The 21,253-nt window shown below is 40.2% G+C and overlaps 1 protein-coding gene across 4 annotated transcripts in view; it reads right to left on the minus strand.

Annotated features, from left to right (window-relative positions):
* PRIMPOL (primase and DNA directed polymerase) overlaps positions 1-21,253 on the minus strand; it is a 52,426-nt gene that overhangs the window by 26,380 nt on the left and 4,793 nt on the right. For 3 of the 4 annotated variants that reach the window (XM_049632567.1, XM_049632565.1, XM_049632566.1), the window contains 5 exons: positions 19,565-19,777; positions 16,787-16,884; positions 15,754-15,883; positions 6,952-7,099; positions 1,491-1,775 (listed from right to left, as the gene is read on the minus strand). In XM_049632567.1, the coding sequence (XP_049488524.1) occupies positions 1,491-1,775; positions 6,952-7,099; positions 15,754-15,883; positions 16,787-16,884; positions 19,565-19,744 (841 nt within the window). In that variant the 5' untranslated portion in view covers positions 19,745-19,777. The remainder of the gene's footprint in view (positions 1-1,490; positions 1,776-6,951; positions 7,100-15,753; positions 15,884-16,786; positions 16,885-19,564; positions 19,778-21,253) is intronic. The other variant, XM_049632568.1, reaches the window with a different exon arrangement.

A 21,253-nucleotide genomic window follows, 5' to 3' on the forward strand; every position in this document is an offset into this window, starting at 1 on the left:
GTCACTTCCTGTTCGGCGGTCTCCCCTATTTTACTGCACGCTAGCACGACCTGGAGAGAGCAGTCTGCTAACAAGACAAAACTTGTCATTTGGAAGAATGCCCCTCTACTCCTAACTCGTGCCTGTTCACACCCGAACCAGGGCATTGCCCTTATCTGACTGTATTTCCAAATTTGGGCGCTCGGCTGTCAGGGTAGCCAGAGAGATATGGAATGCATCAAGACACTGCCCCCCCTCTTGGCCTGGCTGCCTTGATAATCCTGCCTACAAGTCAAACCTAACTTCCCTCAGCCCGTGGACACTGCAGCTCTCACGGTTGCTCTGACACGCAACGCATAAACGTGCTCTTCACGGCTTTCAAATCGCAAGCGGAGGCCACAATAGAAAAATGAGGCTTGGGTGGCTCAGTCACCGAAGTGTCCGACTTGGGCTCAGGTCATGATCTCCCTGGCTGGTGGGTTTGGGCCCCCCCCCCCGTCGGGCTCCGTGCTGACAGCTCAGAGCCTGGAGCCTGCTTCGGATTCTGTGTCTCCCTTTCTCTTGGCCCCTCCCCTGCTTGCACTCTGTCTCTGTCTCTCAAAAATAAATCAACATTAAAAAAAACATTTTTTTTTTAAATGAGGCTTCTTTCACCAGACTGGAGCTGGCTGAATGGGTCCCGATCGGCCTATGTGTTACCTAAACAGACCACAGTCTCGCCCCGTGCTTCATACACCTTCAGGTTCACCGACCAGAAGCAAGTAGGGTAGGAGAGAGCACAGTTAAAGCAGCTGCTAGTTTGACCACAGTTAGGAGGCTGAAGAAATGGCCGCTGCCACTAACGGCAAAGCTCTTCAGTGGAGAAAACAACCGCCTCATTTTGCCACATAAAAGTACCATTTTTATATTGTGTCTGTTTTTAACTTTTTTTTTAAGTTTATTTACTTATTTTGAGAGAGACAGACACGGCAGCGCAAGTAGGGGAGGGACAGAGAGAGAGAGGGAGACACAGAATCCCAAGCAGATTCCCCACTGGCAGCGTGGAGCCCGATGCAGGGCTCGAACCCGCGAAACTGCGAGATCATGGCCAGAGTCAAAACCGAGAGTCAGACGCTCAACTGACTGAGCCACCCAGGCGCTCTAACGTTTATCTCATCTTATGAAACTTCTCACCGGTGCTGGAGAGTGCTGGGGCAACTGTCCCCTATTAAGACTCTCCTGACACAAGTCTCTAGACATTTCAGAAGTAGCGGCAGCCACAACCATTTTCTTTTTGGAACTCAGGCCGGTCCGGGGCTTTTGTCCCACGGGGCCTCTCTACGATCTCTGAATGGAAGCCAGGCAGAGTTCCAGCACCTTAGCTCACTGATCACAGTCTGCTGGTGATTCTACGGTCACCATGGAGCAGTGGCAGTAGCAAGAATCCCAAGCAGAGTGACAAGTGGGCACCGACTGGTCTCTCAGAGGAGTACAAAGGGACAGTCCAACGGACAGCTGCCAGCTTTACTTACCCAGGTCTACAAAAAGTTGCTTTTCTCCTGTGTTATTCCTCACAACTAAAAACGAAAGATCAGGACTGCTTTGCTTGGCTGACCCCAGCCTCTCCAGTTCCTTTGAATTCAATGTCCAGCTCTCTCCTCCATACTGATCTGGGGACATTTTGCCAAAGGAAATTCCTTGTTTAATTGGGGTTTCAGAAAAATGGGAAAACCCATGGCCCGTTTTCTCTGAAATACTATCGTCTTCACTGGCAATTAAGTGAAAAGCAGGCTGCAATATTTTTCTCACAAAATTACCTAAAAAAAAAAAAAAAGTATTATGATTAATCTAATTCTGCTTTTCCACAAAGTATAAGATCTAGGCACAAATCTCCACATGACAATTTTATACAGTAAGGCTTTTTTTTTACTTCTGGTTTTAAAACTGAGTTGTTATTACCAACTGTAACGTGCTTCTCTCGTTACTTCCTTCCTCTTTATGCAATCTTCTACTTTTTCGATTCCCACCGACAGGGTAGCGTGATGTCACTTACAATAAACAGATCATCTTAGAAGGGAAGGTCAGTTTGAGAAGATGTGTTGACGTTGCTAGCATGAGCCTGAGCCTAACGTACTGTCACCAAGAAAGCACCACTTTTTTAAAAAACTTTTTTTTAATGTTTATTCAGTCTCTGAACTGTCAGCGCAGAGCCCAACCCCACCAACCCCCACTCAAACCCACCAACCATGAGATCCTGATCTGAGCCAAAGTCGGACGCTTAACTGACTGAGCCACCCAGGCGTCCCAGCCCTACTTTTACTAATACAAATTGAGTAGAACTTATCTTGACCGTCGACGGATTAAAGAATGGAAGGAAGGTTTTTATGCATAAACAGTGCTGCCAAGATAATGCCCAGAAATACCCTGAGAACCTCTGCCGCACTCTCCTTGAGTCAGGATGTCAGCAAACTTCTCTGGAGCTCACGCTCTCTCCTTTACCTGTCATGATATGCCCTAAGAATCGTGACATTTGCAGCCAGCGGTTCCAAAGTCGCTGCCCCTCCGGCTTCTCCCTATAACTGGTCACTGGACGGGCTATGGCATCATAAGTAAAATCCAGATCGAAAGCAATTAAATACATATATTTCAATACTTACTCTAAGGGCTCTATTTTTTTAAGTTTTTTTTTTTTTTTTGAGATAGAGAAGGAAGGAGGGAGAGAAAGAATATCCCGAGAAGGCTCTGTGCTATCAGCGCAGAGCCCAACGTGGGGCTTGATCCAACGAACCAGGAGAGCATGACCTGAGCGGAAATCAACAGTCGGATGCTTAACCGACTGAGCCACCCAGGTGCCACAAAGAGCTCTAACCATTAGCGGTCCTCTCTCTACCTAGAAAAGATGATATGGCAAATCTAGAACTTCTTTAACTCTTGTATGTTATTTATACCATAAAATCAAGCAATAACTTGGTTAAGGTGTTTCATGCATACGAATACTGGAGAAAGGCAGTGTTTTAAGAAAAAAAATTTAATTTCTAATATTGGTATTGTCTGGGTCTGTCACTTTATTTACCCTTAAATCATGTAACACACATGCTCTGAATTCAAAATTCTCTTTCTCCAAATTAATGATTTACTCTCTACTCAATGAAACAAATCCAGTATCTCATAAAACGCTATACATCAAAATGAAAGCAAAAGCATCTGACCCTTGCAATGATATACACATGTGATTATCTCTGGAATGAGGCAAATAAGGGTAAACACCGAGTAAAAAGAAATCACAATGTATCAAAAAACAACAAAGCAGTACAAACACAAACTAATAAAGTTAATGTTCCTGGAAGTGTAAGATAACATCTACTTGACGCAAGGCATGGTTCTAGAACGACTTGCAAAGGGAGCGCTAAGCAGGCCAGGTAGGCCTTTAAAAACCTTTGGCAGGGAGCTAACGTGGCCAGGATACAAGGACAGTATCACCAGCATGAATTCCAACACAGGCTTCCAGCAACTACTCTGCTTTCTACTTCCCTTCCCCAATCTTATCACCCTCGCCCTCATCATTACTATGGGGACAGGAATTTTACTGGCTGGGAATAACTCAAAAGAACGTGTCGATCATAGGAATTTCGGGTCCTATGGCAGGCTGGCAGAGGTGTAGTTTAGGCAGACCAAATTTACACATTTTGCAAACATTCTGTGCTCTTTTACACTCACTCTAATTCTACTTTCCAAAAGGCTAACGATAGGAACTAGAAATGTCACCAAAACATCCATGGAGGGATGGGAAATGAAGGGCAAATTTTGGACTCATTTCTTCATCCCTGCATCTCTGGTTCTGGCAGTTCATAATTTTAGAGAAAAGGAGCTTCAGACCCCCTCTGCCCCCCAAGGTAGCCTCAAACTTGTACCTCCACACTTTTGTGTATGCTGTTCTGTGTAAAGCACTTTTTACTTAGTTTATGCCACGGAATCAGGTTTAAAGCCAGCTTGAAGGCAATCTGCTTTCAGAAGACATCTGTAGCAGCGACTGCTAATTACCTGACAAATTTCTACTCTCCCTTCTTCCCTAGCAACCAATCTCCACTTTTAGCCTTGTGGCTGGGAGCCGTGGAGCAGACTATGAGGAGTCCATAGAATCAAGGAAATATCTTGCTGAAGGCTCTGCCCCCACACCCTGACCGTAGAGCCCACTGAATAGTTTTTCATTCGGCAAATACTTATCAAATGTCTACTTCTGTTTTATTGCTGCGGCTGCTACTACTAGACGACAAATATTGATAAAGATATGATTATGTACGAGCTCTGGAAATAAACAGTGAATAAGAAACAGTCCTTGGGGCGCCTGGGTGGTTCAGTAGGTTAAGTGTCCAACTCTTGGTTTCTGCTCAGGTCATGATCTCACAGTTCGTGAGTTCAAGCCCCACATCGGGCCCCAAGCTGACAGCTGGAGCCTGCTTGGGATTCTCTCTCCCTCTGCCCCTCCCCCACTTGTGTGCATGCGTGTGCGCGCACTCTCTCTCTCTCTCTCAAAATAAATTAAAAAAAAGAAAAAGAAAAAGAAAAAACAAGCAGTCCCTGCCCTAAGGAAACATTCAGTGAAACATAAAGACGACAGAAAATTACATGAGGAAGTGGTGAATGTGATAAGCACTGGGCTCTCTACAACTCAGAGTCTCAGCGTTTGAGATGTGACAGGCATGGCTTCTCATCTGATGATATCTACACTGAGTCTTAAGAGACCACATAATGGGAGTATGTCATTTCAGACAGCAGCATCAAAATGTGCAAAGGCACAGGGACTTGAGAAAATGTGGCCCCCGCAGGAGCTAAGTAAAGGTCAGGGTGAGAAGGGCTGTTCTGTGCCGGTCTCAGCCTTTCATCAACAACAAATGTTGTGCTTGGACTGGGCTTGGGGTTCTTGTTACGACTGCAAGACGCCTTTCGGTAACAACTATCAAGAAACTTTGAAAAAAAATAAAGGTCTATTACTTTCAAGATCTGAAAACTGCCCACGACACCTGGGGCCACACAGCAAGGTGGAGAAAGCATGCACAGGCAAGGGGTTTCTGCTTTTACTGGGCTTGGGGGCAGAGGCCTAGGGTTTCCCAGGCTCACACCTTGTTAGTGAATATAAAGTATAAGAGCAGGGGCACCTGGGTGGCTCAGTTAAATGTCCAACCTTCGATTTCGGCTCAGTTCTTGATCTCAGGGTTTGTGGGATCAAGCCCCATGTCAGGCTCCATACTGACAGTGCAGAGCCTGCTTAGGAATTCTCTCTCCTTCTCTCTCTGCACCTCCCCTGCTCACACATGCTCTCTCTCAAATAAATAAATAAACATTTTTTTTTAATGTAAAAAATAAAAGAGCAGGAATTTAAAGCAAGGAAGAGAAAACTAGTGGCCCAAAATGTCAGTTAATGAAATCAACCAAGATTTCTGAATCAAAAGCGTCTCAGTCTGGGGAGTGCTACTGAGATAGCGGTCTTTGAAATAGATGCCACTTTGAAATGGGAGCCTCAGGAATCAAAGCTTAAGTCAGGCAGTTGCATTACAACAAAACCAAACACTGTCGGGGTTTACACTCCAAGGGTCACGTGGTATGAGAGGAGGCTGGAGCACAGTGGGGCTCTGTGTAAAGGAAGACATCTAGAAGTCATCCTGATGGCATCGAGCAATCCTTGAAGGGTCTGAAGCATCCAAGTGGTAGAATCAGATCACTCCAGCTTGCTAAGTAAGTATGCTGAGAGAAAACAGAGCTCAAAGATGACACCATATATCACAGGAGAAAGGGCAAATTTAGGAGAAAAATGAGGAGTCCGGTTTAGGGATGATGGGTGTGACATATCTACAAGCGAATGTTTAATAGGCAGCTGGCTTTATAGGGTCTGGCATCAAAGAGGACAATCTTGGCTGAAGATGAAGACTTAAGAGTCATCAACACATAGATGGTAATCAAAGCCATGACAGTAGATGATCGCCAAGGTTACAGACAGAGTGAACAGAGGGACAAGGATAGATTCTACAATTATTAATACCTGAGGGCTGAAAGAAAGAGATGGAATGTCCAACTATGCAACGGAAAACGGGGAGATAATAGGAGCCCGTCATACATAGCAAACGAGGTCACCGTGACCCAGCTTTGATCTAATCTGAGTTAGGTTCCTGACTTCTATGCCAGTCCTCGAGTGACTATGCTCATGCCTTTTATTCTAGGTGCCCCTAAACTATCAGACACCTGTAGTTCTGAAACAGATTACCTATTACGTGAACTTCAGTTAATCATCTGCCATTTAGGCCTCGAAATACTAGCTCTATTGCTGCTTTGAGAAACACTCAGGACTGGGGCTTCTATTTAGACCTTGGTTTTCAGTGTTTCCCCCTGCCTAATTTGTTCGTCTATAGACTGACTTCATTTTATACCTGGGCCTGTGTCTCTAAACATCCAGTCCCAGACACACACCCCCCTTGCACTCTCAGGCTTCCATACGAAGACACCTTCCCAATCTTGAGGGTCCGCCTGGAGCAGCAACCAATAAAAAAGCCTCTTGGGACGTGGCCTGGAGCCCCAGCCTCGTCCTCATGTACCGAAAACGAAGACTAAGGCAAGGCTGAAGTGAAGGACAGATACAGATCTGAGGCATCACAGATAAGACCTGAATTAGGCCTCCAATGCATTACCCAGAAAAGTTCTGAAAGGACTCCTGTTGTAGCAGAAACCAGTCCCAGGCAACGGACGGCCATCCCAAAATGTCTAGCAAGAGGCACTAATGCCAAGGATATCCTGAGGAGGTTAATGTGTCTAAAATGTGTCTAGAACAGGAAGGTAGGTCTAGAACTAAAGGAGATCCTGAAGATGTGAAAAGCCACATTTCATTATTCAGGATAGGTAAGAACCCTAAAACCTGGCAAGTATTTACAAAACTTTAAGAGGTAAAGGAAAATATGACATTTTAATAGAATTCCTTGACTTTTTAAAAAATGGTGTACTTACCAACATGAATGTTATCTTTAAATGCCACATCATGGAGCTGAAATATTAGATGGCGGCTAAATTTTTCCTCGGTGCTAGAATCCAAGTTGAAAACATCTTCGGCTGAACAGTTAACCCTATATAGCTCTTGAAGTGCCTTACAAACATGCTAAAAATACAAGTAAAATAATTCATGTTTCAAATTGTTTTAAAATTTTTCCATGAGCAAAGTTCAAATACCGTAGTACAACTCAAACTCATCTTTTTTATTTTATTATCTGTATACTTACTGTGTAATAATTTCATCAAATTACTGATGTATAGAAACATACATAGTATTTAAATTATGACACACTTATGTTCAAAGAATCATAGGCTCTCAGGAGTAAAGACCTCATAAAATTCGAACAATTTACCTTACATATTAATCTCCTCTAAAATCACAGTAAAAATATTTCTTTTTAAGCATCTCTTTAAATATCATCTATGAGTTTGAAGTCACTAATTCTATTTTTTTTATAGTTTTAGTTTTCAGGAAGTTCCTCACACATATTGAGCCCAAATCTACATCCAAGGACATAGCCCTCTAGGGCTAGATGCTGCTGATATTTAAAAAAAAAATTTTTTAAATGTTTATTTGTGAGAGAGAGAGAGAGAGAAAGAGCACGCACACACAGGGGAGGGGCAGAGAGAAAGGGAGACAAAAATTCCAAGCAGGCTGCAGGCTCTGAGCTGTCAGCACATGTCCCAATGCAGGGCTCAAACCTACAAACCATGAGATCATGACCTGAGCCAAAGTTGGATGCTTCACCGACTGAGCCACCCAGATGCCCCCAGATGCTGCTCATATTGAAGGCAGTTAAGCATTATAAGAAGGCAGCAAGCAGGATAGGCACACAAGATTTGGAATCGGAAAGATCTAGGTTTGAGTACTGGCTTTGCCACTTACCAGCTCTGTGACTTTGGTCAAGCCCAAACCTTACATTCCTAGTGCAAAATAGGATAATAATCAGACCTAACTTTGGGGATTGTTGTAAGGAGTAAATGACAAAATGAAAGTAAAGAATTAGCACAGTGCCTGGCATATATACCTGCTTAAAAGCAGCTACAAAATGAGTCACTTCTCCTGAAACCTCAGCCTCCTCATTTGCAAAATGAAGTTACTAAGAACTACCATGCATGGTTATCCTGACATTAGCAAAATGCTTATAAACTGGCAAGCACTTAGACACCTAATAGTTATACAATAAGTTTTATTTATTAATGTTATTTGAGCATTATTATAGCTACCCCCCCTCCCACCCTCTTTGATAGTATTCTTCAATATTCTCACTTTCTCAGAGACTTCCTCAGTTTCCTATTTACATCAATTCCCCCTTCATATTCTGTCTCCATTTGTAGTACTTACACAGCTATAATTTTAACTTGTGTGATTACTTTGACTTCAGTTTCCTGTTACAGAGGCTATCCCTCACTATCTGTTCTCTCCTCCTTCTGTAGAAATAGAACGCTCATTACCTAGATACAAGGCCATCAGAATAAAGACTACATTTCCCAGACTCCCTTGCAGTAAGGTGTGTGGCCAAATGACTCAGTTCAGGCCAATGGGATGTGAACAGAGGGAAGGTACCCAACTTCTAAGTTATACTCTTACAGGCAAGGGGCATGCCCATCCCTTCACCCTTTTCTACTGGTTAGAAAGCAGACAGTGGTAGTGAGCCATCTGGACAAGGTAAAATAGGCAACATCTCAGGAAACAGCAAAAGCAGTAAGCCTAGTCTTTAACAATGGAGCCATATCCAGATACTCCATGAGAGAAATAGATTTCTATCTTGTCTAAGCCACATTAAGTTTTTTATTATGGCAACTAAACCTATCCTAATTTGCTATCCTCCATTAGACTATAACTTCTAAGAAGGCAGAAACCATGTCCTATGGGCTAAACCACTGTATTCCTAGTGCCTGGACACACTGACTCTCAGCAGAGGCTGAAAAGATTTTGATAAGTGAATAAAATCTAGTTATGTACTTTGGAGCTGTACAGAATAAATGGAATGACTCCATGGGTTAAACAACAACAATAGAGTAGTCCTAATCATCAAAGTTAACTTTCCTAAGCTAAACTTTAAATATTTATTTAAATATTAAAATTACAAAATCCACAAATTAAAAATATATGATTATTTGAACAATGTTACCTGTCAACATAGTTTTAAAAAATGCATTAGCAGGGCTCATACCATTTGGCAAAAGGGGCTTACTAAAATTTTTCAGTTAAGTCATGGACTCAAAGGGTGATAGGTTATCACTAATTATCATTAGCCAGTTATTTCCTAACCACCTGTTAAGACAGGACTTAATCTAATTTATGCCTCTTCACATGGAGATTCAAGAGGAAAAGTACTTACTGGAATACACAGTTATCATACAAAGTAACCAATAAATGAAATTAATTTCAGTATAAATATGAAGGTTATATTATCTAAAATAATCCTACTAACTTTTCTACCAAACAGTAAACATGTTAAATAAAAAGGCTATATAATTTTAAGCTCGCATTTCTACAATTTTTTCCAACTTTTGCTGATGTAGAAGATTAGTTATTTAAGACTAAGTTGGATAAAATTATATAAAGAATTAGGAGGAGGGACGCCTGGGTGGCTCAGTTGGTTGGGAGTTCAACTTCGGCTCAGGTCATGATCTCGCGGTCTGTGAGTTCAAGGTCCACATCAGCTCAGTGCTGACAGCTCAGAGCCTGGGGCCTGCTTTAGACTCTGTGTCTCCCTCTCTCTCAGCCCCTCCCCCACTCACACTCTGTTTCTCTCTCTCTCAAGCATAAACATTAAAAAATAATATGTAAATAAATATTTTAAAAAATTAGGAGGAAAAAATTTTAAATACCTACACCATTTCTGCCACACCCGTGTTTATTAATCTACGTTACAAACAGGATTTGCACTAGTGTTGGTTCAATTAGGGGTATTTCTGGTTTATGATACAATGTGCTACTTCTTACTGGCATGCCGTATTAAAGTGCCAGTAAAAATCTCTGATTCTTAATTCCTTCTTAGCTATACAATAGCTGTGTAATAAATCTTACCTGAGAATTTAAAAGTGTATCATACATCAGGGAAAAATCAGTATCTATGAATTATTTTAAAATAAAATTAAATTCAAAATAATTATGCATGTTATAATTTACCAAATACAATGAAATAAAACTTTGGAATCTGTTTTTAAGGGTCTAATGGTTATTTTAAGAAAAGCATCCTTCTTGTTTGTTTTCTTTGGGGGGAAGGGGGACTAATGTACATTTCTTCTGCATCAAAGCTAGGAGAGAAGGATGATGGAGTAGGAGGATCCTGAGTTCACTCCTTCCACAGACACACCAAGGCTGCAATTAAATACAGAACAGGTCCTCTGAGAGCAGCCTGATGACCTAGAAGAACAGAGCTAAAGATATAAAGGAAAAGCCACATAAATAAGGGTAGGAGGGGCAAAGACCAGGTTGGCTCAGGAACCAAGCCCTAAACACGGTGACCAACAGGAGGAAGAGACATCACGAGGCACAGTCTTCCCTGAGTAGCCACGGGTTCAAGGCCCACACCGAGCAGCCCTGCCTGCCCTGGAGATGTGCACCAGGAAGACCAGCCACCAGAAAAGGACTTTGAAAAGGAGCAGAACTCCAGGAGAGCTGGAGAGCTGGAGGGTTAGGAAACCAAGACTCGACTCTGTTGGTTTTTTTTAATGTTTATTTACAGAAAGAAAGATAGTGCTCACGCGAGCAGGGAAGGGCAATGAGAGAGGGAGAGAGAGAATCCCAAGCAGGCTCCAAACCATCAGCACAGAGCTCAAAGTGGGGCTCAAACTCACCAACCATGAGATCGAGACCTGAGCTGAAATCAAGAGCCGGTCACTTAACCAACTGAGCCACCAGGTGCCCCAAGACTCTACTCTTAAAGGGCTTGTGAGCAATCTTACTCTAAGACACAGCACAAAGATAACAGATTTAAAAAGCACTTGGTCCAGGGGCACCTGGGTGGCTCGTTGGTTAAGCCTCTGACTTCAGGTCAGGTCATGACCTCGTGGTCTGTGAGTTCTAGCCCCACCTAGGGCTCTGACAGCTCAGAGCCTGGAGCCTGCTTTGGATTCTGTGTCTCCCCCTCTCTCTCTCTGCCCCTCCCGACTTGTGTGCATGCACTCTCTCTCTCTCTCTCTCAAAAACAAACAAACACTAAAAAAAAAAAAAAAGAAGCACTTGGTCCATACAGGAGGAGATGTATTAATCTTAGTGTGTGTATCAGAGGAGAAGAGGAACTTTCTCTGGGAATGGAAGCACTAGTAAGCATCATTTTTCTTGTTCCCTGGCAGATACAATTTCCAAACACTCTCTCTCCACCTTGCTAGTACCACTCATTGAGCCCCAGCATCACCCTGTGGACTCAGCCCGTCCAACCTGCCCACCCCATCAGGTGCTCCTCCAAAGTGGCTTCCCACATGCTATACCCAGCAGGTAAGCCCAGGCTGGGACTGACAACCCTGTAAAGCAACTCCTACCCAAGGAGAAGGGGGAAAGGTCAACCCCACCTACCAGCACATGCACAGCAGTCACAGCCAAGCCCTAGAGCCAGCTACAACAGAGGCTAACTCCACCCACAAGCATGTCCCCAGCAGCTGTAGCCACACCACTGGGTCCATTGATCCTCCCACCCGCCCCGCCCACCAGTGCCCCTGACAGGAGTCAGGGCCCTGTCACGACAGAAGGGCACATACAACCCACACACGGGACACCCCTGGAGCACCTGGTTCTAGTGAGCAGGAGAGATTTCGCTTCTGGGGCCAGTAGGATGCCTTCTACATACGGATACTACCTTCAAGACCAGGAAACAGAGCAGACTACCAAATACATAGAAATAAACACAGAAAAAATGAGAAAGGATATGTTCCAAATAGGGGGGAAAAAAAACAACCTCAAAGAAAGCATCAAACAAAAGAAAGATAAACAATCTACCTGATAAAGACTTCCAAGTAATGGTCATAAGGACGTATAGAACCAAAAGACCACATATAAATAAATCGATCTTAAGAAAAAAGAACAAAGCTGGAGGTATCACACTGCCAGATTTCATACTATACTACAAAGCTATAGTCATCAAAGTAGTATGGTACTGGCACAAAAGTACACACATAAATCAATGAAACAGAACACAGAGCACAGAAATAAACCCACAATTAAATGATCATTCTACAACAAAGAAGGAAAGAATATACAACGGATAAAAGACACTGTGTTCAATAAATAGTGCTGGGAAAACTGAATAGCTAGCTACACACAAAAGAATTCACTTTCTTTCATCGTATACAAAAATAAACTCAAAATGGATTAAAGAACTAAATGTAATGCCTGAAACCAAAAACCTCCTTAAAGAAACTATAGGCAGTAAACTCTAGGATATTTGACCATTAGTTTTTGGGTCTGTTTCCTCAGGTAAGGGTAACAAAAGCCAAATTAAACAACAAGGACTACATCAAACCAAAAAATTTTTGCACAGAGAAGAAAACAATCAACAAAACAAAAAGACAATCTCGTGAATGGAAGAAGATATTTATAAATGATGTATCGAGTAAGAAATTAATAGCCAAAATGTCTAAAGAACCCCTAACAACTCAACACCAAAAAACAAAACTCTGATTTTAAAAACGTGCAGAGGACTTGAGCGACATTTTTCCAAAGAAGATGTCCAGATGGCCAACAGACACATTAAAAAATGCTCAACATCACTCATCAGGGAAATGCAAATCAAAACCACAATAAGATATTACCTCACACAAGTCAGAATGGCTAGTATCAAAAAGACAAGAAATAAAAAGTATTGGCAAGGATGTAGAAAAAAGGTAACTCTTTTGCACTGTTGATGGTAACGTAAATTGGTGCAGCCTCTGTGGAAAACAGTATGAGATTTTTCAAAAAGTAAAAAATAGAACTACCGTATGATCCACCAATTCCATTCCCGGGGATTTACCCAAAGAAAACAAAAACACTGATTTAAAAAGATGTACACACTCCTATGTTTACTGCACCATTATTTACAATAGCCAAGATATGGAAGACATCTAAGTGTCCACTGAGAGATGAATGGATTAAGATGTAATCATAAAGAATATGATTACTCAGCCATGAAAAACAATACAATTTTGCCATTTGCCAGCACATGTGTTATGCTAAGTGAAATAGGTCAGACAGGGAAGGTCAAACTCCATATGGTTTCACTTACCTGTGGAATCTAAAAAACAAGACAAACAAAACTAACCAAAATAGACTCATAGGAATACATAGTCATTAATATTATAATAACTTTATACGGTGACTAGACTCATCCTGATGGATCCTATATAATGTATATAGATGTCAAGTCACTGTGTTATACCCCTGAAACCAATAAAATATTAGATGTCAACTATACTTTATAATAAATAAACAAACAAACCTAAGTAAGGTGGGGGGGGGGGAGGCAAAGCCAAAAGAAAGCTAACATATGATTTTTTTAAAAAAATATTTGCGGGGTGGGGCACCTGGGGGGTTCAGTCAGTTAAGCGTCCAACTTTGGCTCAGGTCACGATCTCACAGTTCATGAGTTTGAGCCTCGCATGGGGCTCCGTGAGGCTCCATTGGGCTCTGCACTAACAGTACAGAGCATGCTTGGGATTCTCGCTCTCCCCTCTCTCTCTGCCCCTCCCCTGCTCATGCTTTTTTTCCTCTCTCAAGATAAATACACACTTTTAAGAAAAGTATTTGCATACATTTTTCACAAAAAATTTTAAAAACATACAGTGATTCAACATAATTGGGCAGATATTCTCTACCAAAAACATTTTGAGATATATTTTTTCTAATTTTAAGTTTTATCTATTTATTTGGGGGGAGAGAGAAAAAATACAAGTGGGGGAGGGGCAGAGAGAGGAAGAGAGAGAGAATCCCAAGCAGACTCTGCACTGTCAGCACAGAGCCCGAAATGGAGCTTGAACCTATGAACTGTGAGATCATGACCTGAGCCCAAGTTGGATACTTAACCTGACTAAGCCACCTGGGCACCCTTGAGATATATTTAAAGTTATAAAAGGTGTCATCTACAATTAACATCTAAAAGAAAAAAATTAATCAATAAATGTTAATGCCTACTTTGGGCCCAAATAAAAACCAATATAAGTTTAATATAATTTAATGTAATAAAATATTAAAAGTTTTTATAAACATACATAATAGTGTTCAGTTGAACAAGCCCATATTATCCCTTTTGTTAGTAACTTCCTGGTTGACACTGCTAAATCAAAAACATACTAGAATTACAGTCTTTTCTCCTTTAAAAACAATGTTAACTGAATTACTAGACCATGTTTTTCCAATACTATAAGACCTGGAATAAGAATTAAGTCTTTCTAGACCTTAGTTTTCTCATTTATGATGGCACAATAATTTCCAAAATCCTTGTGAGCAAAAAAATTATGATACCTTTTTTAATTTTTTTTTAATGCTTATTTATTTTTGAGGCAGAGGAAGACAGAGTGCGAGTGGGGGGAGAAGCAGAGAGAGAGAGGGAGACACAGAATCTGAAACAGGCTCCAGGCTCCGAGTTGTCAGCACAAAGCCTGATGCGGGGCTCGAACCCATGAACCGTGAGATCATGACCTGAGCCAAAGTCGGACGCTTAACCAACTGAGCCACCCAAGTGCCCCTTATTTTTTTAATTTGAGAGAGAGAGAGAGAGAGAGAGAGAGAGAAGCAATCAGAGGAGAGGGGCAAAGGGAGAGAGAGAATCTCAAGCAGCCCAGCATGGAGCCAGATGTGGGGCTCGATCCCATGACCCTGGGATCATGACCTGAGCCAAAATCAAGATGGACACTCAACCAACTGAGCCGCCCAGGTACCCCTGTGATACAAATTTTTTTATTTTTTATTTTTTAAGTTATATTTATTTTGAGAGAGAGAGAGAACCAGCAGGGGAGGGACAGAGAAAGAAAGACACAGAGAAACAGAGAGACAGAGAGAGAAAGAGACTATCCCAAGCAGGCTCCAGGCTGTCAGCACAGAGCCTGACTTGAGGCTCAATCTGACGAACCATAAGATCATGACCTTAGCCAAGATCAAAGTCATATGCTTAACTGGCTGAGTCACCCAGGCGCCCCTATGACACAATTTTTAATCAAAGTTTTCTTGAAATTCATCTTACTACCTGATTTTTATAGTAAAAATTACTTTGCCTTTTTACCAGAGTCAGTTATTTATAATATAAAGAGAATTAATATATAATTTAAAAAGTGTCCAAACTGCCATCTTTCTCAAGGCTATTTTTTATAGATGTGCTAATATCACAAAACATATGGACCAGAACTGAACCTTCGGTCTCTTGGAACTTTACTCAGAAAAGTCACATTAAAGAAATGAAGGTCAATGGGGCGCCTGGGTGGCGCAGTCGGTTAAGCGTCCGACGTCAGCCAGGTCACGATCTCGCGGTCTGTGAGTTCGAGCCCCGCGTCAGGCTCTGGGCTGATGGCTCGGAGCCTGGAGCCTGTTTCCGATTCTGTGTCTCCCTCTCTCTCTGCCCCTCCCCTGTTCATGCTCTGTCTCTCTCTGTCCCAAAAATAAATAAAAAACGTTGAAAAAAAAATTTAAAAAAAAAGAAATGAAGGTCAAAAGGAAGAGAAAAAAAAAAGGAGCTGAAACACAGAAGCCAAATATTACATAGGTTGGATGCACTTAATGAATGAATAAATGAATGAAAAGATATACAAATATAAGAAGAAAAACCCAAGTTTTTAATGTACCTCGATGAGTAACGCAACCATCTTTTTCCCATCAGCTTCAGGATTCGCATGTTTGTTAAATTCCAAATCAAAATAAAGCTTGCACACAGCGTTTTCAGGAATGACTTCATAGCAGTGTAAGAGATTTTTTCTAATTGAATAATGCAAGATTATTAGGTTTACATCTTATACCTTTTAAATCATAATACCTGCTTTTATATTTCAAGATACTGTATTAACTGTGATTTAATGACATATAACTATGGCACAGTGAAGGCATGACAAAGTAAATAACTGCTCACAGTAGGTTTATGGATCATATTATTAAGAGCTCCCATCACACAACATGTAATAATTGTATTCGTAACATTATTTAACTTGAAAATATTTTCAAGTTCTGATAATTTTCACATTGTATGACAATTCTTTGCTTTTTGGTGACATGATAAAGCAAATCCTGTCTAAGAAAAGAACTTTCTCAAACTGGAATCCCAAGATCACATATATTCTTGGGATTCGATAAATTTTTTGAGAATTTTTAAGATTTGTATTTTCATTAGGAAAACAGTCTTTTCAAAATTGGCTAAAAACATATTCTAAATCACCTGACTTCAACGAGCTTTCAATGCTCCCACGTGGATCAGGAGATAGGACTTTAACACGGGTTAATAAGAACAGATACTGACTTGATAAGTAAATGATTACTTGTGCTAAGTGAAGTTCCGATGGCATCCTATGTAAGTAAAAGGTTTGTAATTTCAACACGGAAAAGTGATGGGGGGATTGGGTCATCATGTGACACAGATTATTTAGGAACTCAAAACACACACACACACACACACACACACACGGTTGGTTACATAGTACTCTTCTCCCAACACCTGGTGAGATCATTCAATGTTGCCATGACAAGGAAGCTCTAGAATTCAATTCTACCAGTAAAGGACTATTGCGTGATTGAGAACTGTAACAGTTAATTCAGCCAGAATCAATCTCACAAACATAACTAGATGAAGGAAATGTAACTTTAACATGCTGTGCTTTACAGACTTACCGGGATTTATAGTAAAACCAAAGTTGAGTGTAGGTTGTTACCAGGTAAATACGTTGTCCATCACCCACTTTGTATTCCAAAGCAAATACATGAACATCCTTCATAGAAATCAAAAATAATATTCAAAAAATTAAGAGTACAAATCCAAAAACCCACTGTAGCTACTCAATGCTTATGAAGAATTTTGTCAAATTTTGAAAAACTGGAATTTGATCATTCTGTATTACTAAAAATAAGAAAAATAGTCAGTACATCTACACCAATCAAAATCTTTGCTTTAAATGTAAATGGACTAAATCCTCCAGTCAAACGACAAAGGGTAACTGACTGAATGGATAAAAAACACAAGACCCATCTATATGCTGCCTACCAGAGACTGAAAGACACTTCAGACTGAAAGACACATAAACTGAAAAAGGGATAGAAAAAGATATTCCATACAAATGGAAATGAAAAAAAAAAAAAAAAGCTGGAGTGGCAATACTTCTAGCAAACAAAATAGATTTAAGACAAACACTATAACAAGAAACAAAGAAGGTCATGACATGATGATAAAGGGATCAGTCTAACAAGAGGATACGGCAATTGTAAATGTCTATGCACCCAACATAAGAGCACCTAAATATATTAAGCAAGTACTAACAGACAAAGAGGGAGAAAATGACAGTAATACAATAATAGTAGCATACTTTAACACCCCATTTACATCAATGGATAGATCATCCAGACAAAAAAAATCAATAAAGTAACTTTGGCTTTGAGTGACACACTAAACCATATGGATTTAATAAATATATACAGAACATTTCATCCCCAAACGGCAGAAAACACATTCTTTCCAAGTGCACATGGAACATTCCAGGATATGTCAGGCTACCAAACAAGTCTCAATAAATTTAAAAGGACTGAAATCATATCAAGCATCTTTTCCAACAATAACAATATGAAACCAGAAATCAATACGAGAAAACAACTGGAAATAAACGTGCTAGTAAAAAAACCAATGGGCCAATGGAGAAATCAAAGGGAAATCAAAAAATACCTGGACACATGAGAAAATGGAAACACAATGGCTCCAAATTTACGGGAGACACAGGAAAAGCAGTTCTATTAGAGGCAAGTTTATAGCAATACAGGCCTACTTCAAGAAACAAGAAAAATCTCAAAGAAGCAATCTAAACTTACACCTAAAGGAACAAAACAAGAATAAAAAAAGCCCAAAATTAGAAGGAAGAAAATAATAAAGATCAGAGTGGAAATAAAGACTACAAGACAATATCAATGGAATTAAGAACTGGTTCTTTGAAAAGATAAGCAAAATTGATATAACCAGACTCATCAAGAATAAAAAAGACAACTCAAAAATAAAATCAGAAATAAAAGAGGGGCGCCTGGGTGGCTCAGTTGGTTAAGCGTCTGACTTCCGCTCAGGTCATGATCTCACGGCTTGTGAGTTCAAGCCCCACGTCGGGCTCTGTACTGACAGCTCAGAGCCTGGAGCCTGTTTCGGATTCTCTGTCTCCCTCTCTCTCTGCCCCTCCCCTGTTCACGTTCTGTCTCTCTCTGTCTCAAAAATAAATAAACGTTAAAAAAAAAAAAATTAAAAAAAAAAATGTGCAGAAAACTTGAATAGACATTTTTCCAAAGAAGACCTATAGATGGACAAGACACATGAAGAAATGCTCAACATCACTAATCATCCCGGAAATGCAAATCAAAACCACACTGAGATACCACCTTGCACCCATCAGAATGGCTGGTATCAAAAAGACCAGAAATAACAATGTTTGTAAGGATTTGGAGAAAAGGGAACACTCATGCAGCACTGCTGGTGGAAACGTAAGTTGGTGCAGCCGCTACGGAAAACAGAATGGAGGTTCCTCAAAAAAATTAAAATAGAAATACCATACAATCCAGTAATTCGGTATTTACCTGAAAAAAATGAAAGCACTAATTCAGAAGAATACGTGTACCCATATTTATTTATAACAGCCAAGAACACACCGAGTGTCCACTGACAGATGAATGGATAAAGACGATACAGTATGTGTACTCAAAGGAATATTACTCAGCCCTTAAAAAAAAAAAAAAAAGAATGAAGTCTTGCTGTTCACAACATGGATGGACCTAGAGGGTATTATGCTAAGTGAAATAAGTTAGAGAAAAACAAAGATCATATGATTTCATTTATATGTGGAATCTAAAAACAAAACGAACCTAAAATAGACTCATAAATACAGAGAATAAACCGTTGGTTGCCAAAGTGGGGCAGGGAGGAGATGGAGAGACAAGAGAGAAATAGGGGAAGGGGATTAAAAAGTACAATCTTCCACTTATAAAATAAATAAGTCATGGTGATGAAAAGGACAGCATAGGGAATATAGTCAATAATATTGGAGTAACTTCGGTGATAGATGGTAACTAGACTTATTGTGGTGAGCATTTTGTAATGTATAGAACTGTCAAATCACTATGTTGTTCACCTGAAACTAATATACTTACTAGGTCAACTATATTTGAAACAAAAAAATTTTTAAGTGTCATTACAAATTTTTCAAACCAATTGGCACCACATAGGTCATTGCTCTTCATTCTTAATATAGAGTAAATGGCCAATAATTCATAGGGATATGTTTTGCAAACAGTGTGATATTTAGATCACGATTCTTTTGTAGATCATGTGGGCTGGAATGAACACAAACAACGATTTTTAGTTTGTTTTTAGAAATCTAAAGTTACAGTAGCCCCAGAAATAAAGGCAGGAGATGAGAAAATTACCTCTTTACAGCTTTTAACAAAATTAAAGGCTTCAGTTTGCCGATGGAATAGTTTCCAAATGGAAGGTGGTTCTTCTGGCTTGGACAATCTCGGTCTGTATACTGAGGACAATGGTTTCCTCTCATAACAAGCTGCTCGTTCTTCAATTTGCTTCAGTTTTGCTTCCCATTTTCTCTCCATTGGTTCAGAAGTTACGGGAAACTAAATCCTATCCTGTGTAAGATTTCTACCAATTAGTACTAAAACAAACAAGGACATCAATTTCTTTGTTTAGAATATATATACATATTTTTTTGGTAAAACTTCAAAACCCATTTCCTAATGGCTATTTCCTTATCCCGTTTATTTACTTATTTATTTTACATGGAGTTTTAATGTGAAATGAGAACATGGCTAGTTGTCAGATATCTTTCAATCTTGGTTCTTCTAACAGTGCTATGATTTTAGAAGTTCCCTGAGCCTTAACTGCAAAATGGGGATCAATGTCATCCCGAATACTTTATGTAATTATCAGGATACATGTGATAAGACCTAAGAAAACGTTTTGTAAATTACAAAGTCGCAGGTAAATACAAGTGGTTTCTGTATCATTATCGTTTTCACTAGAACCACTTTAATGCATCAAGCACTATTGACCTTGCCCAAGTCGTCCTACTACTTTGGCCATGACCCTTGTGCTACTACTTCTCAGGGCAGAGTTCATTTCCAGACACCGCTGTGCAACTCTTAGTTCCCTTTCCTTCTATGTTTCTATCCATTTCTTTTCTTTTCACCCAACACAGCCGTTAGTTGGGAGGACAACACCGTGTATAAATGGGAACTGCAATATTGGCTACTTTGGTTTCGGATGTCTATGTTCATCATAAGCACGACTGAAGACAGGAATCAATAAATTTTAATCTATGTCTGTTAATGACTGTAATTTTGTGATCAATGTGAAATGATGGTCTTTTAACACTTGTTTATTAATCTTATATGTTTTTGTTTGCATACGTTTCCATTTTAACCAGGTGAGGGGGCCAGGCAATACTTTTTCAACTTTTGATTATGTTTTACTTAGAAAAAAAAAAAAAAGGATGAGTTTTTAGAAGGGGAAAAAAGCTTGTATCGTAGGTAGATAATGGCCACAAAATTTTTGCCATTCCTCCCATCAATAGCTGCTGTCTGAGCCCACTCCCACACTGACTCTGTGTTTGGTCATGTGACTTGCTTTGGTCACATCAACAATGTGAATCTCAATGTGTCAATGTCACATCAACAAATGTGAAGCAAACTAGTGGTGTTAAATGCTTTTGCACTGGATTTGGCTATGCTGTAGTCCCACCCTGGGACTGTCATGCCAGAATTCTAGCCTCATAGAGGATAAAAAACCATCTGGAGAAGAACCCAGGTTACCCCAGGTAACAGCCAACATCAACTATCAGATATATTGAGTTAAGCTATTTTGGATCAGGCACCCACCAGAATTCAATGTGTAAGTAAGCCTGAGCGAGTTCAGGTGAGATCTGCAAAGCAGCTGTTCAACCCACAGAACTGGAAGAAAATATTACTTTTTGTTCAAGCCTAGAAGTTTTGGCTTGATGTTTTACACAGAAATAGAAACCCGATGTAGTCTCCCTCTTCATCAATATCATCTATGTCATAATTTACTGATATATAAAACACATACATTCATTTTGTAAGCCGAAA

The sequence above is a fragment of the Panthera uncia genome, chromosome B1 (genome assembly GCF_023721935.1).
Source record: "Panthera uncia isolate 11264 chromosome B1, Puncia_PCG_1.0, whole genome shotgun sequence".
Classification (NCBI taxonomy): domain Eukaryota; kingdom Metazoa; phylum Chordata; class Mammalia; order Carnivora; family Felidae; genus Panthera; species Panthera uncia.